The sequence below is a fragment of the Myotis yumanensis genome, unplaced genomic scaffold (assembly GCF_028538775.1).
Source record: "Myotis yumanensis isolate MYYU_CA2020_CCGP unplaced genomic scaffold, mMyoYum1.0.hap1 SCAF_7, whole genome shotgun sequence".
NCBI classification, from domain to species: domain Eukaryota; kingdom Metazoa; phylum Chordata; class Mammalia; order Chiroptera; family Vespertilionidae; genus Myotis; species Myotis yumanensis.
The window spans coordinates 93,456,834-93,484,282 of record NW_027223758.1 but is presented as its reverse complement, the minus strand read 5'-3'; the positions used below and the strand labels follow the sequence as shown (position 1 = coordinate 93,484,282).

The 27,449-nt window shown below is 51.6% G+C and overlaps 1 protein-coding gene across 1 annotated transcript in view; it reads left to right on the top strand.

Annotated features, from left to right (window-relative positions):
- LAMA3 (laminin subunit alpha 3) overlaps positions 1–27,449 on the top strand; it is a 49,973-nt gene that overhangs the window by 11,926 nt on the left and 10,598 nt on the right. The window contains exons 7-30 of the mRNA XM_070421273.1: positions 161–312; positions 2,003–2,113; positions 2,239–2,350; positions 2,773–2,940; positions 4,133–4,329; positions 5,704–5,820; positions 6,439–6,593; positions 6,882–7,023; positions 7,643–7,745; positions 9,788–9,904; positions 9,991–10,170; positions 10,643–10,785; positions 11,473–11,643; positions 12,151–12,302; positions 12,455–12,617; positions 13,040–13,173; positions 14,352–14,496; positions 17,506–17,625; positions 17,992–18,128; positions 22,428–22,545; positions 22,852–22,992; positions 25,468–25,607; positions 26,472–26,603; positions 27,076–27,229. Coding sequence (XP_070277374.1) covers positions 161–312; positions 2,003–2,113; positions 2,239–2,350; positions 2,773–2,940; positions 4,133–4,329; positions 5,704–5,820; positions 6,439–6,593; positions 6,882–7,023; positions 7,643–7,745; positions 9,788–9,904; positions 9,991–10,170; positions 10,643–10,785; positions 11,473–11,643; positions 12,151–12,302; positions 12,455–12,617; positions 13,040–13,173; positions 14,352–14,496; positions 17,506–17,625; positions 17,992–18,128; positions 22,428–22,545; positions 22,852–22,992; positions 25,468–25,607; positions 26,472–26,603; positions 27,076–27,229 — 3,404 coding nt within the window. The remainder of the gene's footprint in view (positions 1–160; positions 313–2,002; positions 2,114–2,238; positions 2,351–2,772; positions 2,941–4,132; positions 4,330–5,703; positions 5,821–6,438; positions 6,594–6,881; positions 7,024–7,642; positions 7,746–9,787; positions 9,905–9,990; positions 10,171–10,642; positions 10,786–11,472; positions 11,644–12,150; positions 12,303–12,454; positions 12,618–13,039; positions 13,174–14,351; positions 14,497–17,505; positions 17,626–17,991; positions 18,129–22,427; positions 22,546–22,851; positions 22,993–25,467; positions 25,608–26,471; positions 26,604–27,075; positions 27,230–27,449) is intronic.

Below are 27,449 nucleotides of genomic sequence, written 5' to 3'. Positions count from 1 at the left end.
AGGCCTCCCCTTTCCGAGTCTGCGTTCCCCCAAGAGGTCTAGGGCTGTGATGTTTGCCTGTTGGTCCAGGGCCTGTTAACTGGCCTGTGGAGCCCTCGGGCCTGTTTGCACGCCTGTGGCCCAGCCTGCAGAACACGTGCCTTTGGTTGTGGCCCCACAGACTGTGACAGCTGCGTCGTGACCCTCCTGAACGACCTGGCCGCCCTGGAGGACGAGCTCCGCCTCGTCAAGTCGCAGCTGCAGGGGCTGAGCGCCAGTGCGGGCACGCGGCAGCAGATGGGGCTCCTGGAGACCCAGACCGAGGACCTGCGGGTGAGCAGCCTGGGGCCCGGGGACGCAGGGGGTGAGACCCGGGGGAGTGGATGCTCCTGAGTGACGGTCCTCAAGCAGGAGGAGGTCGGCTCCCCTCCTGCCTCTGCTCCCCATGCAGGTCGGGCTCCTCATTGAGGTGCAGTTGCCTGCAGTGTTGTCGTAGCTTCATATGGGTGACACAGCCATCGCCACAGCAGGTCTGGTCGCCTCTGTCACCACAGAGCTGGGACAGTGTATTGACCGTTTTCTCCGTGCTGTCTGTTACTTCCGGGACCTATTTATTCTATAAATGGAAGTTGTTGTGTGTTTTTTAAAATATATATTTTTATTGATTTCAGAGAGGAAGGGAGAGGGGGAGAGAGAGAAACATCAATGAGGAGAGAGAACTATGGATCGGCTGCCTCCTGCACGCCCCACTCTGGGGATCGATCCCACAACCCGGGCATGTGGCCTGACCAGGAATCGAACCGTGACCTCCGGGTTCATAGGTTGACGCTCAGCCACGCCTGCCGGGCAATATAAATGAAAGTTTTTAACCTTTACTCCCCTTCACCTTTTCTGTCCCCCCTCCCCCCCATCACCCCCTCTGGCGATCATCTCTCTGTTCTCTGTATCCACGAACCCCTTTCTGTTTTGTTTTATTTGTTCATTTGTTTTGTGTTTTAGGTTCCACATAGAAGTGGAGCCATACAGTATTTGCCTTCTCTTTCTGACTTATTTCACGTAGACTAACACATTGTTACTGATGGAACATATTAGTAAACACACAAAAGTAGCACTTCCCAGTGGACATGCCTCACTTCCTGAATGTGTCTGGGCTATTTTTCTCATACAGTCTTTTGCATTGAGAAGACTCAAAAACAGATTTGTGTAAAATTGTTGTTAATTCTTCTTTAAATGTTTGATGACGTTTCCAGGGAAGCCTTGTGGGCTCTGCAGCCCTGGCATGGACCAGCCGCCCACCTTCCCTGGCTTCCTTTGCCTCATTTGTAAGACGAGGCGTCCGTCTCTCAGCCTGGGCTCCCCTATTGCTCCACCAGCTTTGCCTCTCAGGGTCCTTTCAATAAAGTAGCCACGGGCCCTGCTCTCATGTTATAAGGTAACTATAGGTTACAAGCAGCTGAATGTATTATAGAATCTGGAAACTAATACATCAGGTAAGTGGTGTCACTCTCATTTCTATAGGTTATTCATTCAAGCAAAGTATCTCTTATCCTTTCACTTTTTAAACGTTGCCATTTTTATTGTTGAGCCGTGTCACAATTTATATCAGAAAGTAGGTTCTTGCCCGGCCGGCGTGGCTCAGTGGTTGAGCGTCAACCTATGAACCAGGAGGTTACGGTTCGACTCCCGGTCAGGGCACAGGCCCGGATTGTGGGCTTGATCCCCAGTGTGGGATGTGCAGGAGGCAGCTGATGGACGGTGTTTCTCTCAGTTATTCTCTCTCATCATTGATGTTTCTCTCTCTCTCTTTCCCTCTTCCCCCGCTTCCTCTCTGAAATCAATAAAAAAATTTAAAAAAGAAAGTAGGTTCTTCATGCAGCCTATTTCAAAGAACCATGTTTCTTCCTGCGGAACCAGCGTTGGTCTTGCTAATGAGCCTTTCATGTCATCACCAGGTTTACCAAGTTGATAGAACTTAACCCAAATTTCTGCTTAAAGTAAGATCCACTCTGTGATTGACTTTCAGAACCAGCTGCTCAATTACCGCTCCACCGTTTCACACCACGGCTCGAAGGTGGATGGCTTGGAACAGGAGCTCAGTCATCTGAATCGTGAATTTGACACTTTGCAAGAAAAGGTAATGTGTTAGGTCAATAACATTACCTTTTCGTTTGTACTTTCAAAATATTGTTAATTCACGCCCCCCCCCCCCCCGCCCCATTAATGTAGTTTGTTGCTCATCCATTTATTTTTTTCATGTAGGTTCAAATAAACTCCAGAAAAGCACAAACGTTATATAACAACCTTGATCGGACAGCCCAAAGCGCCAAAGAGCTGGACACAAAGATTAAAAATGTCGTCCGCAATGTGCACGGTAAGCAGTGACTCGGTCCGATGATCCGTTAACTGTTTTATGTTACTTAACCTGTGTCTGTACTCGGAAAGGTTTTCCTTTAAGTTCAACATCTTGAGGAAGATCCTATAGTGATAATAAAACAACTAATACTGCCGAGCCTGTGGCTCAGTGGTTGAGTGTCGACCTATGAACCAGGAGGTCATGGTTCAATCCCCGGTCTGGGCATATGCCCGAGTTGTGGGCTTGATCCTCAGTGGGGGGCATGCAGGAGCAGCTGGTGGACGGTGTTTCTCTCTATCCCTCTCACTTCCCTTCTCTCTAAAAATCAGTTAAAAATGTTTAAAAATCTAATATGAACCCTAAAAAATACCTACCTATTGTACATCGTCTGCTGGAGCCCGGAACGCCCAGTCTAACCCTCCTTGCTGTTCTTTCTCCAGTCCTGCTGAGGCAGGTCTCTGGGGCAGACCCAGGAGGACACACCCTGCCCCCCGGCGAGATCCCCAGGAAGCTGGCCGACGCCCAGCGCATGCTGAAGGAGCTGAGGGGCCGAGACTTTGCAAGGAACCTGAGAGACGCAGAGGCTGAGAAAAGAGAGGCGCAGCTGCGTAAGGGCGTTCCCCACTCTTACACCCGCCCATTCTGATCCGTTTGAAATCCCAGGTGCCCAGTGCAAGACCGAGTCCCCAGAACCAAGCGGAGGGGTCCAGCTTCCGGGTCTGTCACGTTAGAGCAGCCTGGGGTGAAAGGGCAGCCGCCCACACCCCTGAGAGGATGTGGAAGGTGACATCTCACCATCAGGCAGAAGGGGGTCTCCTCCTAAGATTATAGACGCGGACACCCTGCTCCATTTTACTGCATGTCCGTCCTTCTCTCCTCCAGCTCCTCCCAACTTTCTCGTTGTATCATTTTTGAAAGGTCACCCCACCTCCATCAGGGTTTGAATTACTAACGGATATTAGCATTATTATTTGCAAAAACAAAAAATGGACAGAGTAGACGTGAACGGAATATACCTAAAGTTTTTTTTTTTTTTTTTTTTTTTTTTTTTAAATATATTTTATTGATTTTTTACAGAGAGGAAGGGAGAGAGAGAGAGAGAGTTAGAAACATCGATGAGAGAGAAACATCGACCAGCTGCCTCCTGCACATCTCCCACTGGGGATGTGCCCACAACCCAGGTACATGCCCTTGACCGGAATCGAACCTGGGACCTTTCAGTCCGCAGGCCGACGCTCTATCCACTGAGCCAAACCGGTTTCGGCTAAAGTTTTAATTTAATTAGGGGAAATGCCTCGTTAGCTGAAAACTGAGAAATATTAGTGTGGAGCATATTTTTTCAAATGCCTTTCATTATTCTCTAGGAAAATAAAGTTATCCCTGGCTCATTGATTACCGACACAGGCAGTAGCAGCTTTCTTTCAGCGTCTGTGCTGTTTAAATGTTAAAATTAGCCTGGCCTTGACCTGCAAGGAGCCGGCATGGAGCGGGGAGGGGCACGTGCTGAGGACTCTGGTCCCGCGTGGCCGCCGTGCACTCCTGGGTCATCGCCTCGTCTCCCAGAGCCTCCGTGTCCTTATGGGAAACCTGAGGATGAGTCACTCCTGTTCTCACGTGATGAGCACAAATGTTAGTGAGGCAACGGGTACAACGACAGAGCAGGTGCTGCCTGCATGTCAGTTCCTTTCCCGTCCCCTCGCAGATTCGAGGAGGGTCATGACATGTTTAGAAGCTCAGTTCTCCTCTGCAGCCTCTGTAACGTAGCGGCCATGTGCGCATCTCCTGTTGTGTGTGTTTCAGTGCTGCACCGGGTCAGGAGCTGGCTGGACACCCGCCCGGGGGAGCACAGTGGGCTTGCTCAGAGCATCCGGGACTCCTTAAATGACTACGAGGCCAGACTCTCGGGCCTACGGGCCGCACTGCAGGAGGCGGCCGCCCAGGCCAGGAAGGCCACTGGCCTCAACCAGGACAGTGAGCGGGCTTTGGAGTCCATCCAGGTGAGTCCCAACGGCATCTGCCATGGTCACTAGGGACAGAAGGAGGGTGACGGCTCTCTTGTGGATTAAATGGCATAGCCAGGACTGTCTGTGCATCTAGTCTGTATGCACCTCCCTGCGTGGGGAACCCTCTAATCAAGCAGGAACGAGGCATTAAGGCATCAAGTGCAAAAGTCCTCAGTTGCCAGAAAAGATTCTGAACTTAAACCACAGAGAAAGGAGAGCACCCCCACCCCACCCCGGCTGCCAGAGTCCTAAAGGAATAATGTTACCGAGTAAATGAGAAACTAAGCTCATACTGTTATTCATTCAAAGTATATAGTATGTTTATTTAAATATATTTTTATTGATTTCAGAGAGGAAGGGAGGAGAGAGTGAGAACATCAATGATGAGAGAGAACCATTGATCAACTGCCTCCTGCACGCCTCACACTGTGCCCTGACCAGGAATCAAACCGTGACCTCCTGGTTCTGAGAGTGACGTGCAACCCCTGAGCCACGCCGGCCGGGCGTACATAATATGTTTTAAGTACCTTCTGTCAGACGCGTGAACATCATGGTCACAATCACCAGCAGGGGCATGTTAAACCATGACCTGCTTTTCTGGAAGTAAATGGAACACAGGCCTCCTCTGGAGCTGATGGGGCAGGACTGTGGGCCCGCGATGCTGTCGAGCGCGTTCCCAGTGGTGAGCATTGTGTGCGAAACCAGAAACAGGAGTGTGAGAGGTTAGGAAAGGACAGGAAGACCTGAATGGAACAGCATAGGACTGATTCCAAAAAGAACTTGGTTCCCAGCTGGTGTGGCTCAGTGGTTGAGGGTTGACCTATGAACCAGGAGGTCACCGTTCGATTCTGGTTGGGGCACATTCCCTGGTTGCGGGCTCGATCCCCAGTGTGGGGTGTGCAGGAGACAGCTGATCAATGATTCACTCCCATCATTGATGTTTCTCTCTCTCCCTTCCTCTCTGACATCAAATATATAACAAGTCCTACAAAGAACTGGTGAATTATATATAGCATTCAAATTCTCTGTGCCAGGTATTGTGCAAACATAGGAGTGAGGAACACATACCTATAACTTTGAAAATCCCTCATTCTTCTCCACACTCAGAGCTTGGTTCCCTGTCCTCCAGGCCTGAGAGGCCCCCATAGGAACCCAGGTCAGAACTGCTGTTTCTCTGGCCTGAGGGAACCAGGATGGCGCTGCCGCAGGGAGAACAGTGTCCCTCCCTCTTAGTTCCCAGGACGAGACGTCTTACGTCCCAGAACGCATTCTGACTGAGATTGCTCCTGTGCTGGTCTCCATGAGCAGGCCTGCGCCTGCTGGCGACATAGTCTGCGCTCCCACCCATACTCTCTTCATTCTCCCCAGAGACAAGTGAGAGAAATGAACTCCCTGCAGAGCGAGTTCACCAAGTCGCTGGCCGCGGCCGACGCCTCGTTACTGCAGACCAACACCCTGCTGCAGCTGATGGAGAAGAGCCAGGAGGTGAGGCAGCGCTCGTTCCTTCTCTAGAGAAATCAGAAACCACCCAAGTCACAGGGCAGGGGAGCGCTGGGTGGGCCGGCCTGGTTCTCTCCAGGACGTGGCATCAGTAGGGAGGAGAGAGGCCACCATGCCAGGAGGGTGCCCGGGCGGAGGGGTGGATGGCATGTTCTCCTGGTCCGTTTGCATTGTCTGCCATGAGCAGATGCTGCTTGCATAACTTCGTCATTTTGAAACGGCACTTTCAAATGCCAAGCCACCTTTGTTAGCAGAAAACACTAGGACTGATACAGATGGCATTTGGAAATGGATTTTATGATCGCTCTTTGCAAATGAGACGAAAAGTGTTTTCGTTTAGTACGACTTTACGCCAGTGGTAACAGCGCGGTTACAACATTCACCAGCGGGGACGCCCCCCTCAAGGAAAACGCTCAGATGGTGATAAATGTTCAAATGGGCGAGTGCGCGAGCGCCACTAATGCCCTAGGATGACTGGGGGGAAGGGGCTTAGAAAGCACGTTTCTTCCTGTGGCTTCGTGGGACGTGCCACTTAGGGCAGCGCTCGGGAAATGCACGCATGTCCTGTGCTAAATGGCTTGTCTGTGTTCACTCGGGAAACAGGACTATAAAAACCTCGCGGCCACAGTGAGCGAAGCGAGGCGGGAGCTCAGGGACAAAGCGGGCGCGCTCTCCGCATCGGCAGGCAACGCGGCGCTGGTGGCACGGGCGGAGGCACACGCGCAGGCCTTGCAGGAGCTGGCCAAGCAGCTGGAGGAGTGAGTGTGGGCCCCCCATGCCCCTGGTGTGAGGACCTGCTGGGCTGGGGTGAAACCCCCTGGCGGGCTGGGCCTCCAGAACAGGGTGGAGGGCAGGCCCAGGCCCAGGTCCAATCCCTCCTACAACAGGGGCTGGTTCCAGGTGCAGAGCGGGGTGTGGGGGGGGGGGGGGTAGAGGACAGGGGGGAGGTGTGAGAGCTGCAGGACCCAGGTCCCAGGTATCCACTTAGCAGGCGCATGGGGGTCGGCACGGGCAGGGGGCGCTGCTGAGCACCGCACTCCCTCCAGGATCCAGCGGAACGCCAGCGCCGACGAGCTGGTGCGCTGTGCAGTGGACGCGGCCACCGCCTACGAGAACATCCTCAACGCCATCAAGGCGGCCGAGGACGCGGCTGACAAGGCGTCCAGTGCCTCCGAGTCTGCACTCCAGGTGGGCACCTGCCTGCACGGGCACCTTCTCTAGGTGCCCTCTCCTCTGAGATGACGGCTTTCCATTTCCTTCTCTGTGCACCAAGAGATAGATAGATAGAGATGGAGATACAGATGAGGTGGAGATGGAGATAGCGATAAAGAGAGATAGAGATAGAGATGAGAGAGGTAGATATAGATGTAGATATAGATGTAGACATAGATGTAGATTGACATATAATTATTACTTTAAATTAGAATTTACTATTAGAACAAGCTGTTAAATACCAAAGAAGCAGGGACAGGCCTTATTAGAAGGTTGAAGGCTTTCATCTCCCAAAGACTGAAACCTAAAAGCAGCTCAGTCTGCCCTCAGTTACTGCGGAGGGAACTGTACAAGGGACAGTGTGCACAGGAGACAGGTGTGCTAGGTGTGTCATTAGTACGCATGCCATTAGCACGTCACCGAGATGGCCCACTTCCCCACGCCACAGGGGTCCACCGAGACCCCTAACTCTCTCCCTTAAGGAACAGTCTTTTTAAACCTCCTCTTCACCATCAAGCCTCATTCTTTAAAGATGAAAGAGGGGGGCTTCCTAAGCTGTGCCACCTGCTTCAGCTGACTCACGCTTGGCTTTCAGACCGTGATAAAGGAAGACCTTCCATCCAAAGCCAGGACCCTGAGCTCCGACAGCGACGCGCTGTTAACCGAAGCCCAGACAACACAGAGCAAGCTGCAGCGAGGTATTGGGGCGAGGGGGGTCGGGGTACCGTCGGGGGCTGGATTATACTCCTCTGGGGGAGGGAGGCAGCCCGGAAAGGCCCCCTGATCCCAGCGCCGGGCAGGTGGGTGAACCAGGGTCTGTTTGTATACTCGGTCTTCCTCCCAGGATTCCAGCGTGAACTGACGTAACTAGAGCCTCATGACTACAGGTGAACCTTGAGGGCGACCAGCCTGTTTAGGCCTGGCCTTTGGGGGCTACTGACGTTAACCTACTGTGGCCGTGGCACTGGGAGCCCACATAGCGTAGAGGCGTGTGCAGAGCTGGTTTCTTCTTCTTTTCAATTTACCTTCACTGTTGAGAGTATTACAGATGCTCCCCGCCCCCTAGGGACCCCCTCCCCCTCCCACGTGCTGGTTTCCCATTTCAGGTGAAGGTCATTCCAGGTCATCGAGGAGCTGCCTCAGAATTTAAGTCCTGACTCTTAGCAATTAAACGCATCATAGCCACTGCCCCTGGGAAGCGTGAGAGTTTTCACTTAGATTTTATCATCGAAACATTTCCTTTCATTTAATGCGTCTCAAAGTCACCAAACTCCTGCGTTCTGAAAACGCTGTCTCGGTTTCCTCTGGTCCCTGATGGTCACTCTTGGCCCAGCACCCACCTGAAGGCCCAGGGCCTCCCTCTGTCCCTGAGTCCTTGCAGAGTGATGGTGGCTTTTGCCAGCAACTTTCTCTTTCTTTCACCTTTAAAAATTAAATGCATGAAAAATAAAATACAAAAAATATGTATTGGCATGTAATCATTTGCCTAGCAAATTTCAAGAATTAACATGTTTTTGTGTGACATCTGCTCCCTATGAAAGTGAGCTAAGAAGTGAGGGTCAGGGTTTAAACAGGCTTAGGCTGCTAAGCACGCGGTTCCTTTTTGTTTGTTTGTTTTCTACCAGCTTCATTTATTTACCCTTTTTCACCGTTTGACCCCTTCATCTGTTTCTCCCACCCCCACCCCCACCTCTGGCAACCACCAGCCTACTCTCCGTATCTCTGAGTTTTTCGATGTTGTTTTAGCTTTAAGTGCAAGAGAGATGGTATGCTTTTTGTCTACAGTGCTATTTAAACCAGCCCTAGAGCCATCACTTAAGCCGTCACCCACCATCAGTTTGATCTTAAAACATTCCCCGGTCATTTTCCCCAACCCCACATGGCAATCTTACCCCCTAGGAGTGCCTGTGAGCGCTGTTCCCTTCATGGGATTCTCTAAATGTAGCTCATTTTCGGTTTGGAAATGAGCAGGAACAAGCAGTGCCCACGTGTGTGTTTGTTTGCACAAGGCTGGGGTGCAGCATGCCTTTCTCACTCTCTGAGCCGGAAGAGGCCTCCTGTCTGCATTCTGCATTCAGATGTTCGTTCCCTCACAGTCATTCATTCATTCAGTACATATATACTAGTGTCCTGGCCGGTTTGGCTCAATGGATAGAGCCGGCCTGCAGGGTTCTGGGTTTGAGTCCAGTCAAGGGCACATGCATGGGTTGTGGGCTCAATCCCCAGTGTGGGGCGTGCAGGAAGCAGCCGATCCATGATTCTCTCTCATCACTGATGTTTCTCTCTCTCTCTCTCTCTCTCCCTCCTCCTCTCCCTCTCCCTCTCCCTCAGCCCTCCTCTCTGAAATCAATAACAATATTTTTAAGAAATAAAATAAATACGCACTAGCATTCAACCCCGACCCGAGTCAGACTCTGCACTTTGTGCTGGGACTGGGCCCCTCCTCCGAAGCAGGGCCGTCTGTCCTGACAGCGCGGAGAGAAGCCCTCGGGGGTCCGAGCCTCTCCCTCTCTGCATGCGGATTCCCAGGAGCTGGACCGCGGCCTCGACCTGCTCCTGCCTCTCTCACCAGAGGACCCCGGAGCCGGGGGTCTAGGCACAATGGGTGGCATCTGTGGGGGACCCCTTACATGCAGGTCTGCTCCACGCTGTGCAGACCCCAGCTACCTCAGGGCCACTGACACCCTCAGGGATCAAACTTCACAGAGTAACTGCCTCTTCGTGCTCCATTTCGCTTTAGAAATCAGTCCGGCTCTGAACAACCTCCAGCAAACTTTGAAAATGATGACGGTTCAGAAAGGGACGATGCACGCCAATGTCACCACCTTCCGCGATGACCTTCGTGGGATGACGAGAGGTCCGCATGCCCTGAGCCCCCGCCCCCTGCCCGGCTGCTCCTGCTGGGCGGCTCAGACACTCACCCTCCCTGTCTCTGTGCGTTAGATGGCATCGACAGCATGATCAACAGCGCCAGGGGCATGGTCAAAAGTGCCAACGACATCACAGACGCGGTCCTGGGGGGGCTGCACCCCATCCAGGAGGACGTGGGGAGGATTAAGGACGCCTACGGGAGCACCCGCAGCGAAGACTTCAACCAGGCGCTCACCGACGCGGACAGCTCAGGTGCCGGGCGTTCGGGGCCAGGGAGGCGATCCATGGTCTCCCCGTCCTGTGCTCTGGTCACTTTAATTCCTCCCTGATCAAGGACGATCTTAGCCATTGCAACATGAGAACACAGTTTCGAAAAACTAATTCAAAGAGTACAGACAGGAGGTGCTCTGTTCTAGAAGGACCGGGCAGGACCCGTTAACACTGCTGCGGACTCCCTTATAGAGGAGAGTGGGAGGTCCCTGAATCATGACTGAGCTTCAGGGTTAGAAAACCAAGATGTATTTTTCCTAAAGTGGTTGAGAGAGATGATTTGACATGTGGCTGCAGAATAAAGTCCCTGGCGTGTTTAGAAAAGGTATGGGCGTCCTCCTGTTTGACTTTGGGGCCCAAACACACCCCTTGACCAATGCTATCACCAGGAGCGTCTGTGTTTAACCTTCTCGGCTCACACTCATCAATGTCCGTTTCCTCATCTCGCCGACAGTAAGGAAACTAACCAACAAACTGCCTGATCTTCTGAGCAAGATTGAAAGCATCAACCAGCAGCTGTTGCCCCTGGGCAACATCTCCGACAACGTGGACCACATCCGGGAGCTAATCCAGCAGGCCAGGGACGCGGCGAACAAGGTGGGTGCGCCCCGCGTGCCGGGCACCGGAGCTCCTGCTCGGAGAAGTCACCACGTTCACCGAAGGAGCGCGTTTAGTTCCCCCAGAGCCCGCTGTCTTTCTTGCCCTGATGGTCGGGTGTGTCGGGGACCAGACTGTCTCCTCTCCCCGAGTGTGTAAACGCAAGCTCAGGGCCGGTTCTGTGGTCAGAATGTGCTGTGTGATGCTGCCCGGCCCTGCTGCTGCTGTAACGGGAAAGCTGCCGTCACCTTGTTAGGAGGGAGGGACAGTTCCTGCAGCGCAGGCTTGTTCTGGACGTGGGGTGACAGCAGTGTTCTGTCGTAGGAGCACAGATCCCTCAGCCTTTCTCCTGTTCACCCTTTTCCCCCATCAGCCCCTTCTACCCGCCCCCCGCGCCCCCAGGCCTTCACCACCCCATTGTCTGTGTCCATGGGTTATGCACACGTGCATTCAGGTCTTTGGTTGATCTCTCCCCTGCCACCCTCCTTCCCTCTGACCTCTGACAGTCCGTGCCATGCTTCCATGTCTCTGGTTCTATTCGTGCTTTTTAATGCGGGGCTAGGAGGCCTCACCCCCTTTGTTCCTTATCAGGCGGCTTGGGAGTGGTGGTTTGTGCTAGAAGCAGTAGCTGGCAAGCCAGGAGCTGCCGCTCTGCACAGCGGCTAACGCCGGGTCTCGCCCTCACAGGTCGCCATCCCCATGAGGTTCAACGGGAGGTCGGGCGTGGAAGTCCGGCTGCCCAGCGACCTGGACGACCTGAAGGGATACACGTCTCTCTCCTTGTTTCTCCAAAGACCCGAGTCCGGGGAGAACGGCGGGACAGAGAACATGTTTGTGATGTACCTCGGCAACAAAGACGTGAGTGTCGCGTTGGCGTGTCTCCTGTTATTAAAGGAATATGGGCTCTGGGGCGCGTGACCCCACTGGCAGTGCTGTCGGCACAGTAGGAGGAAATACTGCCAGTGCGCCAGCAGGCTCCGCCACCTCAACAGTGCACGGGGCCTCCGTCAGCCCAGGATTATTACCTGCTGCAGAGCTAGGGGTCTTACCCGTGTGCACCTGTGAGCACATGCACACCTGGGGTCAAAGGTCGGCCCCCTCCCACGTGCCCAGGGCAGCAATATGAGGGCTTCATGGAACCATCACGTGTAGGACATGAGTGCACGACACCTCGAGCAAAGGCAGCTCGCGCATTAGCAGTGTGAGGTGTGCTGTCCGTATTACTCCCCCGAGGAGACGCCTCCTTTGTTCTGCCCCTCAAGGCTCACTGTGCAAACCACCAAGTTACTGGAGACACACTCTCTTGGGGTGGGGAGCTGAGAGAATGCATGTGTCCAGGCTCTGATGTGGGCTTTCTGCCTCCAGGCCTCTGGGGACTATATCGGCATGGCCATGGTGGACGGCCAGCTCAGGTGTGTCTACAACCTGGGGGGCCGTGAGGCCGAGCTGCAGGTGGACCAGACCTTGACCAGGAGTGAAACTCAGGAGGCGGTTATGGACCGGGTCAAGTTCCAGAGGTACTGGGCCGCGACTCCTTGTTAAGCTGACTTACCCCCGAACTTCTATTGCACGTGTTGCTGAACCCCATTTTTAGAATCTTGGCTTTGATTTTTTTTCATGTTTGCATACATTTTCACATAAACTTGCTATCTACTTTATTTTTAAACAGAATCTACCAGTTTGCAAGGCTTAATTACACCAGAAAAGCCACATCCAATAAACCAGAAACAGCTCAGTTCTACGACATAGATGGTGGAAACAGCAACACACTCCTCGATCTGGACCCCGAAAACGTTGTGTTTTATGTGGGGGGCTACCCATCTGACTTCACAGTAAGTGCAAGTGTTACTTCCCCGAGTGAACACATTGGCACTTTTATTTGGTGTGATGACCTCTTGTCTCTACTTAATAATTATATATAAGATGGCCTTAACTTTATATTCTCGAAGCTTACCCAGGGGAAACAGCTAGCACTTGAGCACTTCTTGCTCAGTGATATATGCTCAGTATACTCATTTAAAAAGCATCGTTATCATTCCCACTTCCCAGACGAGGAAACTGAACCAAAGAGGTTGGGTAACTTGCCCGAGGTCCTAGGGCTCTAAACAGTAGAGCCAGGGCATTGGCGCCAGGGTCCACATTCTTAACTCCCGTTGCTCTGGATGGAGAAAAGTGCCAGGTCCTTGCTCTGTCTTGGTCAGCCTGATGGCTGTCCTTTGCTCAGTGAGTAGGCGTTCTGCTCCGCTCTCTTCAGCTCCCTGGAAGACTGCGGTTCCCCTCGTACAAAGGCTGCATTGAGTTGGATGACCTCAATGAGAATGTCCTGAGCTTGTACAACTTCAAACAAACTTTCAACCTCAACACCACCCAAGTGGAGCCTTGTAAAAGGTAACGAAGGCCTCGGAGCCGTGTCTGTCACTGGGATCTTTGTGGCTTGCAGGTACTGTACCTGTACGACTTGCTGTTGGTGTCACAGGCTGCTTTGGGCCAGCAGTTCTTCAGGGATGCTGGCAGGCACCACGCTAGGCCGACCCTAAAGTCCAAAACCGGCGGACTTTCTTCTCCGTCTGTGTGACACGTTAGGTTGATCAGTTTTCTTGCTTTAAAAATAAATATTTTTTAAAAAAATTTTGGTGCCTCCTACCACAGAATGTCCCATGTAGGATGGGGCCTGATTTAGGCACAAAAGTATATATTTACTATAAATTAAAAAAAAAAGTGGCCCACAAAGCACATTGTGACTTTCTAGGTACACTGACACCTGGACCTCATGGAAATTCTGCCTGGAGCTCCTGACCTTCCTGCCCTCTAGTTAAAAGGGTTTGGAATATTCTAACACGGAACAGACTGAGTTTTTATTACTCAGAACAAAATTACTGTATTTCATGTTAATAGTTTTTGTACCTTTCAAGCTGTTCCTAAGTAGATATTTCCAAAGGGACTCCTGAATATTATCTTTACTGAGCTGGTGTTTAATTATCATAAGACTAGAGGCCCAGTGCATAAAATTTGTGCACTGTGGGGGGGGGGGGGGGGCCCTCAGCCCAGCCTGCACTCTCTCCAATCTGGGACCCCTCAAGGGATGTCTGACTGTGGGCCTAAACCGGCAGTCGGACATCCTTTCACAATTCAGGACTGCTGGTTCCCAAATGCTCACCTGCCTGCCTGCCTGATTGCCCCTAACTGCTTCTGCCTGCCAGCCTGATCACCCCCTAACCAATCCCCTGCCAGCCTGATCGACGCCTAACTGCCCTCCCCTGCTAGCCCGATCGCCCCCAACTGCCCTCCCCTGCTGGCCATCTTTGACTACATGGGGGTGACCATCTTGTGCAAGGGCGTGACAGTCAATTTGCATATTACTGCTTTAATATAGGCTATAAGAGTACCTCCAGGAGAAATGCTGGCTGTTTTAGCATTTTAAAGGTGTTTCCTCTTATTTAAAAAAGCTTAACAACTAGATTGCATGTGTTGGCTCCATTCCCCAGGGAGCAGCACCTCCTACTAATAAACATGCTTGCCGACACCCTTTGCTGCCATGTTCTCACTTGTGCTCATTGGTGTTACAGGAGGAAGGAGGAGTCAGACAAGAATTACTTTGAAGGCACAGGCTATGCTCGAATTCCAACTCAGCCACACGCTCCCTTCCCAACCTTCAGCCAGGTTGTTCAGACCACTGTGGACAGAGGGTTGCTGTTCTTTGCAGAAAACCAGGTGATTTATAACAAACATCTAACTACTAGCAAGTATGTCCATTCCACGGAGCAACCTGGGGTACCTGGTTATTATAAACAGCCAACTCGCTCTGAAAGACCAGGTGCACATGTGACCTGCGTCCTCTCCCGTGGCTCAGTCCTGCTTTCTCTGGTTGTGGGAAGGTGTGTCGTAATAAGGCAAGTAATCAGGAACCTGAGAACACGCTACCAAAATGTGGGAGAGGTCACCCCTTTTCTCATTTGATTCTCACTGTCAATTTCATTCTTTGGGAACCACTATTTGCCTAATAATTTACTTTGCATAGAAAATGTGAAGACCTCCTGGGTCTCTGGGAGCTAGACTGTTTGCATCTTGGTCTGACTCCTGCAGGCCGTGTGGGGTTGTCTTCATCAACCTGACCCTGGACTATCCAGGACTTGATAGCGTCTCTCATATCAAGTAGCTGAGACCCCTAGAGGCCATTCCTTAGTCTCCTGGTCTAGAGGAGCCCAAGGCGATGCTCTACACTCTACAGGTGACCTTAGCGCCACCTGCTGGTGGGTGGGCTGGAGTTGTCTGGCCTGTGAAGAGCCTTCTGTCGTTGCTCCATCGGGTAGCATTTCTGGAGAAATGGGGATCTCAGGCTAAGATTGTGGGTTCATCAGGCACTTCTACCTGAAGGGGGGGGGTCACAGACCTGGCCCGACTCTTCTCTCTGGGGTTGGTCTGGACCCCCCAGGAGATGCCAAGGCTGATGGATTGGGAAGGCCCTGCCCTGCCTGGAGATGCAGAGCCGGGGAGTCCACCGCGTGCTCAGGGCCAGGCGGCTGTGTCCCGAAGCAGGGTCCTCTGTGCTACAGCATGAAGGCCTTTGAGACCAAGAACCTGAAACACTGCTCATCGTATTAGAGGGAACTTACCAGGTGCCGTCAGCAGCCAGATAGGAGTGTGATCTAGAGGCTCCTGTAGGCAGGCTGGCTCCTTCCTGTCCGTGAGTTGAGGTTATTCTGTCTTTATGAGTGAGAGGACCCCGACTGGCTCCCCAGGGCAGGTTGGGGGTCCAGCTGGGGCTAACTTTTCTCTCAGAGACGGACTCTGAAGCCTTCAGTGCGAGGCTTCAGACCAACAGGGTTAGTGCAAGAGCAAACGCAAGCCCACGGGGAAACCCCGGGCTCATCTCTCCTCCGAGGAAACAGTTGGCCCGGGTACAGCCTGACACCCGGTGCGGACACCAACAGACCCAACCAACATGCTTGCTGCCCGCAGGGACCTTGGGTGCTGTGGGAAGACAAATAGGAAATACGTGTATGCTAGTGGGTGGGTTAATGACGTCATCACGAGGGTGATGGGCCATAGAGAGGGAACGGTGGGGGTGACATGAGGACGTGTCACAGAATAGACTTTCTTGAACAAAGGACACTTACTCTGAGACCCAGAGGACAAGGAGAGGCAGGAGGGTGACGCGAGGCGGGGAGGGGCAGGAAGAAGGCCCAGACATGGGAAGGGCTGGGGGCCCTGGGGGAGCGATGGCTGCCCATGTGGCTGGGACACAGAGAGCCAGAGGGACCACAGACAAATGGACCTGACGCGTGGTCAGAGCCTCAGAGCACCTGGTGGGGAGTGAGAGCTTTATCCTGAGAGAGAAGGAGAGCAACCTGCTCACACTGACCACATTGGCTGCAGAGTGGAACACGGATTCACGAGGGCGCAGTGTGGGCATGGGGAGATAGCATGGGCATGGGGACAGCGTGGGCATGGGACAGCGTGGGCATGGGGACAGTGTGGGCATGGGGAGATAGCATGGGCATGGGGGGACAGCGTGGGCATGGGGACAGTGTGGGCATGGGGAGATAGCATGGGCATGGGGGGACAGCGTGGGCATAGGGACAGTGTGGGCATGGGGAGATAGCATGGGCATGGGGGGACAGCGTGGGCATGGGGACAGTGTGGGCATGGGGAGATAGCATGGGCATGGGGGGACAGCGTGGGCATGGGGACAGTGTGAGCATGGGGAGATAGCATGGGCATGGGGGGACAGCGTGGGCATGGGGACAGTGTGGGCATGGCGGGGACAGCACATTATCGCTGTGCGGTCAGCTGAAGGAGCTGTGGTTGCGACCAGGAGGCCTGACGGGGGGAGAGAGCTAAGAAATGGTGGGACTGACCAGATTGGATTGGATGGGAGAGAGGGAAGAGTCAAGAATGGCTCCTGGGTGTGTGGCTGGCTCACATGATAAGAAGTGAGAGAGGGAACGGAGAGGGAGCAGCGTGAGGGCGGAGACGGCTTGGCAGCGGGTGGGAGGCATGTGGGTGGGAATCCTGTTAGAGAGATTCTGGGTTTGGGTGTCCGGGAGGCCTGGCAGCAAGAAAGGGAAGAAGCAGGTGCACAGGCCCGTGCGTGCAGACAGGTCCAGGCTGGAGGAGACGTCTGGGCCCACGCGCACACCTGAATCAGAACACAGGTGTGTATGAGATCGTGAGACAGAGGAGTGGCAGGAGGAAGAGGTCCTGTGCGGGATCCCCAAAGAACCCCCACATTGAAACGGGAGGTAAGGGGGCTGAGCCAGCAAATGAGACTGAAATGCACTAACGAGGCAGAAGCCAGACGGTGGCCAACGCCGGGGCTTAGGGAAGGCCAGACCCCTTCCCAGAGGCAGCCGAGTGTTCACGTGGTGTCATGAGCTGGGTCTTTCCGTTCCCATTTTCACACTCAGGTCATGGTCGCTGGGAAGGGTCATGGCAGCTAGACTAGCATTTACTGTTCCCTCCTGTGCGCCGACCGCCACACACGGTGCTTGATGAGACTCAGCGTGCAGCCCCCAGGCCCAGCCGGGAGCTGGCCTTGCAGCACTGTTGTCCCTTCAACCCAGGAGGCAGCTGGCTGAGAGCAGCCGGGACTTAGAGGACTTGAGTGCCAGCTCAGCCCTTCCTCTGTCGCGTCTCCTGGTCATCGGCGTGGATCCTGGCTCGAGGGTCCTCATCTCCCTAAACACAGATCCTGTAATGGGCGCTGTCTCCTTGCTCTAGAACCACTTCATCTCCCTCAACATCGAGGACGGCAGCCTCCTGGTGCGGTACAAGCTGGACGCAGACCCGCCCAAAGAAAAGGGGATCCGAGAAGTCATCAGCAACGGGAAAGACCACCCGGTACGTCCCCCGAGTCTGTTCCCTGGATTCTTAATGTCCCCAGTCCTCACAGTGCAGTCAGCGCCCCCGGCTCTTCTCTGTTACGGGGGTGGGGGTGGGGGGGACACACACTTGTTCACTGAGCGGCACGTCCCTTTAAAATGTCGACATTTGGGCATGAAATATAGGCCGTGTATGTGGCATATATAAGACACGACTCACTTCCAACATCTTTATTAAAATGCTTTCATAGTCTAGTTTATGCGACAGTCTCCCGACTGTGTGTGTCCTGAATCTGAAGCAAGACAAGACCACAGAAGCCCTGAAGCACCGCGAATAGGGTTCCTTTTCCTCTTTGCTGGCTGACTCACCTCTCGTTTATTTCAGATTCAGATCAAAATTATAAAATCCCGGAAACTTACAAGGATAAGTGTGGGGAATTCCCAAAGCATTGAGATTGGAGGAGAACTATTTGATTTCAGCACGTACTATCTGGGAGGCATCCCACTCTCCATCAGGGAAAGGTAAGATGGTTTTTTTTAAGGAAGCAGATTACCTCTCAGGGGTTTGGTTGCTCCTGATTTGTTTGCCTTTTTAATTCTAGGGACCGATAACCACAGAGTTAGCTTTTCAGTACTGACAGTGTTAGGCCACGGGGTAAAACAGGCTCTAAGCACTGGCTGATGGGACTGGCCGTTTGAGGGGGCGGGCGGTAGGGGACCTGTGTGCCACCCCCATTGCCATTCTTGGGGGAGAGAAAGCTCAGGAGCGCAGGGGGTGCCAGTGCCGCCCATTACAATGGAGGGGGTGGCGCTGGGCCCTTAAAGGTCCTGTGAGGGCCCAGGCGTCCCGTGCCCACAGGCAGGGCTGGGAGTTGGGGGGCTGCCTTTGGGAAGCGTCTCAAGAACGTAAGGCATCCCCGGCCGGCGTGGCTCAGTGGTTGAGCGTCGACCTATGAACCAGGAGGTCACGGTTCAATTCCCAGTCAGGGTACATGCCCGGGTTGCGGGCTCTATTCCCAATAGGGGGCGTGCAGGAGGTAGCCAATCAATGATTCTCTCTCATCATTGATGTTTCTTCTTTTTTAATTCTTTATTGTTGAAAGTGTTATATATGTCTCCTTTTCTCCCATGGGCCTTTCCCAGCCCACTCCTGCCCGCCAGCACAGACCCTCACCCCCTACTGTCTGGCCGTTCGTCATGCTCATGTGCATGCATACAGGTCTTGGGGTTGATCTCTTATCACCACCTCCAGCCCTCCAACCTTCCTGCCTTCCCTCTGAGGTTTGATGGTTTTTTCAATGCTTCTATGTTCATCATTAATGCCTCTCTCTCTTTCTCTCTCTCTCTCTCTCTCTCTCTCTCCCCCCCCCTCCCCCTTCTTTCCTCCCTCCCTTCCTCTCTGAAATCAATAAAAAATATTCTTAAAAAGAACATAAGGCACATCTGTGTTCCCGCCCCCTGCCTATGTATCGAGTGCGGAATAGGGGCACACCTATTCTCAGACTAATGAGCACATGAATGAATTAAGTTCATTTATAAAGAAGTAAAGCTTGATCGGAATGAGAAAAAGACTCATTGAGAATGTACAGTGGGGCCTTGACTTACGAGTTTAATTCGTTCCGTGACGGAGCTTGTAACTCAAATTACTCGTATGTTAAATCAAAAGTGAACGAGTGAGACATGTGATGCTGGGCTGATGTTGTGGCGTTCACTGTGACGTTCGCTGCGCCAACTAGCGGTGGGGTATCTGAAGCTGGCTCGTAACCCGAATTTTAGCTCGCAACTCAAAGCAAAAAATCGGCATAGAGACGGCTCATATCTCAAAAAATTCGTTAGTCGGGACACTCGTAGGTCAAGGCCCCGCTGTACTTTAAAAAGCTTTCCCATCTTGTTGACGTCCTCCTAAAGGGTGTGAGGGAGCTGATGGCATGTACGGAGGAGACACCTGAAGGGTGAGTGCAGCCTCTGACTCAGCGAGCCCCAGAGGCTGGATTATGAGACTTTCATTCATGATCTGAGGCCAGTTGACGCTTTTCTGATTTATCCATCGGTTGGAAGGAGATATGACTTATAAGCTGTTATCCGTCCTTAGGAAGGAGGCACTAACCTTCGGTTTGAAGTTGTCAGGTTGGCCCCAAAGACAAAAATGCGGAGAAATCTTAGCACTTTAATGGAGTTTGAGTGAATTTCTTTACTCCTTAGATTTTTTGAACTGGAAGAAACCTTGTAGATCATGGCAGGTAACCTATGTAACCTCTGAATATTTAAAGAAAAAGCAGGGCATCATGAGATGCTGACGGGTCTAAAATGCTGAAATGCAAGAGAGGACGGGTCTGGATGTATAAATAGACAAGCCCCAGGAGTCCATTCGAACCTCCCACCCTTGGGAAGCAAAAAGCCGTCTTTATAAGATAATTAAGCTCGGGCTGCAGTTCCACTGAGGATTCGTTTCTTCTTTTTCCTGTAATGAAATTTAATTTTATGCATATTGCATGCCGCTAAACAGCTTAGAATGAACTGAATAAGAATGAACGCAGACACGCTGCCCCTTAGAGAAGTGAGCTGCCTGAGGGATTGGCAATGAGATCGACTCTGTGGTTCTCTGCTTCATCATGTGTTTAAGAAACACAAATATTTGCCTGGACTTCAGCTGGCTCCTGTGTGTTCATGTTTTATGGGAATCCAGCTTCAGAAGCCGAATGGCAGGAAACGCCACGTGGAAAGAGCGGCTTCAGAAGTGGCTCTCGTCAAACGATTGCGCTCCCACCGGTCATCGCTGAGTCTACCTGCCTGTTCAGTCCCTGCCGTTAGGGTTTGGCCGGTGACACGGGCTGTGAAAGGATTCACAACTAAAAAGAAGAGATGTAGACGGGAAGTGTCTGTTACCTTCTAGGAAGGGGAAGGCCCTGCATTGCTAATCAGCACAGGGCAAGAGACACAGGCCGGCTTCCCCTTTTAAGTCCTGGCTGTTGCTAAGCGACAGGGAAGGGAGGACTCGGGGCTGAAGTTGAGCAGTCATCAGGGGGTTGCCTTGACAGATTACAGATTGTTTGCTTTTCAGGAAACAGTCCAGCAGATGTCCTAGGGAAGCACCTTCTCAGTGTTTTCCCCGAGCCTGTAAAAGAAGCTTAGAGCAGAAGTCATGGAGCTCAAGAGGCTTGTTTGAAGGGGGTGGGGAAGGGAACTTTCTACCAACTAGAGACTCCTTGGTGGGAATTAGCCCTGTGTTGTGCAAACAGCAGGGAGGAGGGGGATGCAAGAATTTAACCTCAAAAGTAGCTTAGCTTGTCCTGCAGTTTTGAACAGAGGAGTTGTTTGAACTGGAGGGGCTAACAATCTTGGGGTTTATTACCATGTGCTCTTCATAAATTGGGGAAGCTTACAGCAAAGAAAAAGAGAGGAGCCCTAGCCAGTGTGGCTCAGTGGATAGAGTGTTGGTCTGCAGACCAGCGGGTCCCAAGTTCGATTCCGGTCAAGGGCACTTGCCTGGGTTGCAGGCTCCTCCTCGGCCTGGGCCCTGGTCGGGATGTGTGCAGGAGGCAACCAATGGATGTGTTTCTTTCACATCGATGTTTCTCTCTGTCTTTCCCTCTCTCTCCTACTCTCTCTGAAGGATCAATGGAAAAATATCATTGGGTGAAGATGAACAAAAAAAAGAGAGAGGCCTTTTTTTCTGTCCTTACACCTGCTCTGTACCAAGCAGCAATTGAGGGGGTCACACATATTAACTCATTTGAACAACCCCAGGAAACAGATTAAAGTTCCCATTGTATAAATGAGGAAACAGAGGCTAGAAAAGTGATGTCGCTGCCCAGGCAGCAGAACCGGACTTGCACCCAGGCGCCCGGCTCCAGAGCCCACAGCCCTAGAACAGCACCATCTTACCTCTGGGGAACACCTCCTGGGCATTCATGGCCACGAGCCCCACATGGCTCCAGGCGCCTCCTGTGCATCCGCGTGTTTAATCCGCACAACAGCCCCTTGTCCAGCACAGTTACGAGGTGGCAGATGCAGCATCAGACCGGACAGTGCTTTCCGATGTTCGGCTTGGCATCGGCTCAGTGCTGAGCCACAGCCTTCACACTTGTTTGGAACCAAAAGTAACAGTTCCTTTCTTCTGCGTTTAGTGTAGAAGTGGACAGGAGAAGAGAGCATAAAGCTTTCTAGAGCATGCCTGGCTCCAACGAACTACTTACTTAGGAAGTTATTAATATACATTTCTTAATATTTTCAATATCTTGATTTATTAATATACTTCTATTCACCGTGCACTGCCATGACTCCTGGGGGAGGTGAGAAAGGGAGCAATTCTAGATATGGTTTATCTCTGTCTCTTTCCCTTTTGGGGACATGGCTATTTTTCTGTCAACACTATTGTGATCATTTTTAAAAATATGCTTTTATTGATTTTTAGAGAAAGAGGAAAGGAGAGGGAGAGAGAGAGAGAAACATCGATGACAGAGAAACATCAATTGGCTGCCTCCTGCAGGCCCCCTACTGGGGATCCAGCCCACAACCAGGCATGTGCCCTGACTGGGAATCAAACCAGCGACCTCTGGTTCATAGGTCAACCCTCAACCACTGAGCCACGCCAGCCGGGTGACTGTGCTCATTTCTAAAGCTGAGAATGCAGAATCACACAGAAAGGAAGTGGATTGTCCGGCATCACGGAATGAGTAGCTTTATAAAAATCCCCAGAGAACAGATAACCCTGAAGTTCACCCTTGTTTCTGGGTGAAGAGTGGCAGAGGCAGCATTGCAGCTGGTTCTCGGGTTGGCCTGGTCTGGTACATCCCTGTGCTCGATTGTGTTCCAAATCAGGTTTAACATTTCGACGCCTGCTTTCCGAGGCTGCATGAAGAACCTGAAGAAGACCAGCGGCGTGGTCAGGCTGAATGACATCGTGGGCGTGACCAAGAAGTGCTCAGAGGACTGGAAGGTGAGCGAAGAGTCCGAAATCTTACAAGGGAGTGCGCCCAGCCAGCCCAGTGTTTGGGACCCATGGCCACGTCAACTTTGGACCCTTTTCTGGTAGCACGTGGGCTAGTGAGGCCTGGCTCGTTCATATGCACTCCCCACAGACTTGCAAAGCCTCCTCAGGTTTGCATATGAAATTCATAGGACAAGGAGGGACACCACCCACTCACACAGCCCTGCCTGACGTCGTCACTCAGAAAAGCAAGCTCTCTGGATGGCACGGAGTACGGTTCCCATGCCCATAACCCACCCCGTGTTTGCATTCCAGCTCGTGCGCACCGCCTCATTCTCCAGGGGAGGACAGATGAGCTTCACCCACTTGGACCTCCCGCTGCCCAGCCAGTTCCAGGCCTCCTTTGGGTTTCAGACCTTCCAGCCCAGTGGCGTCCTGCTGCAGCATCCGGCAGGGGTACGGAACATTGTGTGAATACTGCACACGATTTGAACTTGACTTGAGGTTTGACGTCAGAAACAACAGAGAGATTTTGAATGTAAATTAGTTGGGCGTTTCATCTATCGTCCCATGGCAAATGCCACTGTGTAGCCCAACCTCCAAAGGGGTAGGTCCGAGAGGAAATCAGGTTTAGAAAGTACATTATAGTTCACCGAATTGGATTTGTGTGTATCCGTGGGCTTGGTTTTCATTCTTTTTTTATTTTTTCTTTGGATTGAGGTGGATTATCACTGTTATAAGTGATAATGTAGCTTAATGTTTTCAGTCTAAGGGGGAAAATCAGAGTGTCCCCCCACTATTCCTTTTGAATTCATGAAAGGTGGCTCTTCGTTTTTGCAGCAGCTAGTTGGACACTTTGGCACCTGGGAAGTGGGAGAAAAGCCGGTCTTGGCTCTTTGTTCGTGTACAACAGAGCCACGGCCACTGTCTTCCACAAGGAGGTGCCCTCTGTGCCTTGAGGGGACTCAGCTGGTGCAGTTCCGTAGGCGCAGAAGTCAACCAATGCCACGCAGAAACCTCCCTGTGGGACCCTTGGGGTCTAAACCGAAGTAGCAGTAGCCGCTGCCGTTCTGGGACTGCTCCTCGGGACTCCAGCACACACAGCGGACCCCTGGGACCTGCTGACGGGAAGGGTGGCGGCTGCCTCTGTGCCTGTCCTAGTAGAAAGCCTTTCCTCTCTTCACCTCTTTGCCCATCGGCCTTTAGAGATCCTTTTTGCAAAAACTAGTGCTAAAGCTCTGCCGGCGTGGCCCAGTGGTTGAGCATCGACCTATGAACCAGGAGGTCACGGTTCAATTCCCAGTCAGGGCACATGCCGGGGTTGCAGGCTCAATCCCCAGTAGGGGGCGTGCAAGAGGCAGCTGATCAATGAGTCTCTCTCATCATTGATGTTTCTATCTCCCTCTCCCTTCCTCTCTCTGATATCAATTTTTTTTTAAACCGGCACCAAAGAAGCACATGCTAACATTTAGATTGTGAGAATGGCTCTTCCATCAAAACAGGATGCTTTGATCCACTCTTTTGACACCAACACTTGTTTCTTCTGCTGAGCTAGGGACACTGAGAACACAATGTACAAGACGCTCAGAGCAGATGGGAGAGGAACTGGCTCAGTAGCGATGAGATCAGTCCTGGGCAGCGCAGGAACCCGAGGAATAGCCGGGGAATGTGGCCCTCAGCCTCCTACGTGGTTACCTAAGAAACGCCTACCCATTAGCATTCTTTCATCTGGTCACAATGAATATTTCCAACTGAAGAAAAACCAGCATGAAATGGAACTGGCGTGGCTACAGCACACACTCAGCTTAGATGAAAAGTCACTGAAGAATTACATCTTGCTGGAAACTACAAAATTGTACTTGGCTGAGAAAAGGTCAACAAAATTAAAGTGACAGCTGCTAAAACTACACATATTTTTTTATTAAGAATTGACAAAAAATTGCCGAAACCGGTTTGGCTCGGTAGATAGAGCGTCGGCCTGCGGACTGAAGGGTCCCAGGTTCGATTCCGGTCAAGGGCATGTACCTGGGTTGCGGGCACATCCCCAGTAGGGAGTGTGCAGGAGGCAGCTGGTCGATGTTCCTCTCTCATCGATGTTTCTAACTCTCTATCTCTCTCTCCCTTCCTCTCTGTAAAAAATCAATAAAATATATTAAAAAAAAAAAGAATTGACAAAAAATTAAATCATCTTGCCGGAATTTAGATCTGCAGTTTGACATTGGAAAATTGAAATTCCTAGAAATTGTGACCAGAAAATAAAAAATGTATAATGACTGAAAAGATCATTGTTCTAATCACATGAAGAAAAAGATTAATTCACCCTTTATTCTAGAGTTTATTTAGAAGAGAATGGATCTGATGAAAATAACTTTAGCAGAATGAAAGTAAAAATAGAAAAATTTAGAAATGATTTAACTGTTTTGTGTAATTGTTGGAGAAATTAAATTGGTTTATGAGTGTAGACCCATAAAATGCTTTTGATAAATTCATCAGTGTTGAAATAATTTGCATAAGATGCTTATATTCATAAACCTGGAGTTAAAATATTTTAAAATAGTCTTTAGATCAAAATAACAAAATCAAAACATTTGGGTCAAAACACCCTGTTTTTATACATAGTTTTTAAAAATAGGTTTTTATTGATTTTAGGGAGAGAGGAAGGGAGAGGGATGGAGAGATAGAAACATCAATGAGAGAGAAACATCAGCATCAACTGGCTGCCTCCTGCACGCCCCACACTGGGGATGGAGCCTGAAACTGGGCATGTGCCCTGACGGGCATGGAACTGTGACCTCCTGGTTCATAGGTCGATGCTCAACCACTGAGCCATGCCGGGCTGTACATAGTTTTCATAATAAATTCAGTATTGATACATGTATAATCCTTAAGTAAATTCATTGCCTTGATGGGTATATTCTACGATGATTTCAGACAAGCAGCCTGCAGGTCTCCCTGGAAGATGGGCACATTGAAGTCAGCACCAGGGACAGCAGCCGCCCGATTTTTAAGTCTCTGGGGAAGTACTCTGATGGCTCCCTGCACCACGTGTCTGTGATGAGCGACAGCGCTGGGTGAGTGGGTGGCCCGCCTGCCAGAGCTCCGAGAATCGGACTTTCCTTAGTCTCCTGGGACCTTCCCGCACCCTTTCTTGTGAACTATTTGTCCTTAAGGCTGAGGCTATTTTACTAGTAAGTGCTGGCCTTCTTCCTGGTTCTATGTCAATTTCCTCATTAAAAATTAATCAGCATTGGATGGATAAATAAATTGTGGTACATTCAAAATGGAAGGATAAAATGGGAGTCACGAGAAAGGAAGTTCTGTAGCTTTCTGTGACAGCACAGTTCCTGGGGTGCTGGTCAGTTCTTTATTGGGGTGCTGGTCAGCTCTGATTGGGGTGTTGGTCAGCTCCAATTGGGGTGCTGGTCAGCTCTTTATTGGGATGCCAGGGACATTGGTGTATTCACATTGCAAAAACCCATTGAGCTGTCCGCTTATGATGCATGCACTTCCTGTATGTGTAGAAGCTTTAATAAAAATAGGTGCAGCCCTAACTGGTTTGGCTCAATGGATAGAGCGTCGGCCTGCGGACTGAAGGGTCCCAGGTTCGATTCCAGTCAAGGGCATGTACCTTGATTGCGGGCACATCCCCAGTGGGGGGCGTGCAGGAGGCAGCTGATCGATGTTTCTCTCTCATCGATATTTCTAACTCTCTATCCCACTCCCTTCCTCTCTGTAAAAAATCAATAAAATATATTTTTAAAAAAATAGGTGCAGAAGAAATACAAGAAACAGATGTAAATGCTCTTTAAAAACAAGTCTAGTTTAACGCGTTATTTTACGCAGACACTGAGTCTGAACTGAAGACAGGAAGCTGCCGCGGGCGACGGCCTTCTCTCCCAGCACGTCTCACCTTGTTCTGCTTTCCTCCCCTTTAGGCTCCGGCTGCTCGTCGACGACCAGCTGCTGAAAAGTGACCAGAGGCTGCCAGGCTCCCCTAGTTCCCAGAGGCCCCTGCGTCTGGGCGGGAGTGACTTTGAGGGCTGTATCAGCAACGTGTTCATCCAGAGGTGCGTGCCCTTTTCTCTGGATGATCCAGCGGCCCGCACCGCAGAGGACCTGCCCCTGGTGGGTTAGGGAGTCAGATTCCCACAAACTTTAAAAAAATGACTTCCTTGCCCTAACCGGTTTCGCTCCATTGATAGAGCATTGGGCCGTGGACTGAAAGGTCCCGGGTTCGATTCCCGGTCAGGGCACATGCCCAGGTTGCAGACTCGATCCCCAGTGTGGGGCGTGCAGGAGGCAGGCGATCCATGATTCTCTCTCAGCATTGACGTTTCTGTCTCTCCCTCTCCCTCCCTCTCCCTCCCTCTCTGAAGTCAATATAAATAAGTTAATGAAGGTAGGAGGTACAGGGGGGTGACAGGCTGCTCAGAGCCGGGACAGTGAGAGTGTGTGGCTTGGAGCCCCGCCCCCTGCCAGGTGCCTCCCTCCCTCCACGCGTCCGAGTTTGGCAGCAGCTCTTTCCTGCCCTCATCCCAGGCCATCACAGAGCCCCCAAGTCCTGGACTTGACCGCTAAGTCTTCCAAGAGAGACGTGTCCCTGGGAGGCTGCAGCCTGAACAAACCACCGTTCCTCATGTTGCTGAAAGGTTCTACCAGGCTGAGCAGAGCCCAGTCTTTCGACATCAACCAGGTGAGTGTCAGACCTCATCCTGGGAGGTGTTGGGGGAGGGGCAGGAGAGGTGGGAGACTTGGGAGGGGGGTCACATGACCTCACGGCGGTCGGTGCCTCTGGAAGTGGATTTGATGAGTCATCAACAGCTGGATTATGCCAAAAGGTAAAAGAGGTTTTCTTTTTAATTTTTTATTTTTTTAAATATGTTTTTATTGATTTCAGAGACGAAGGGCGAGGG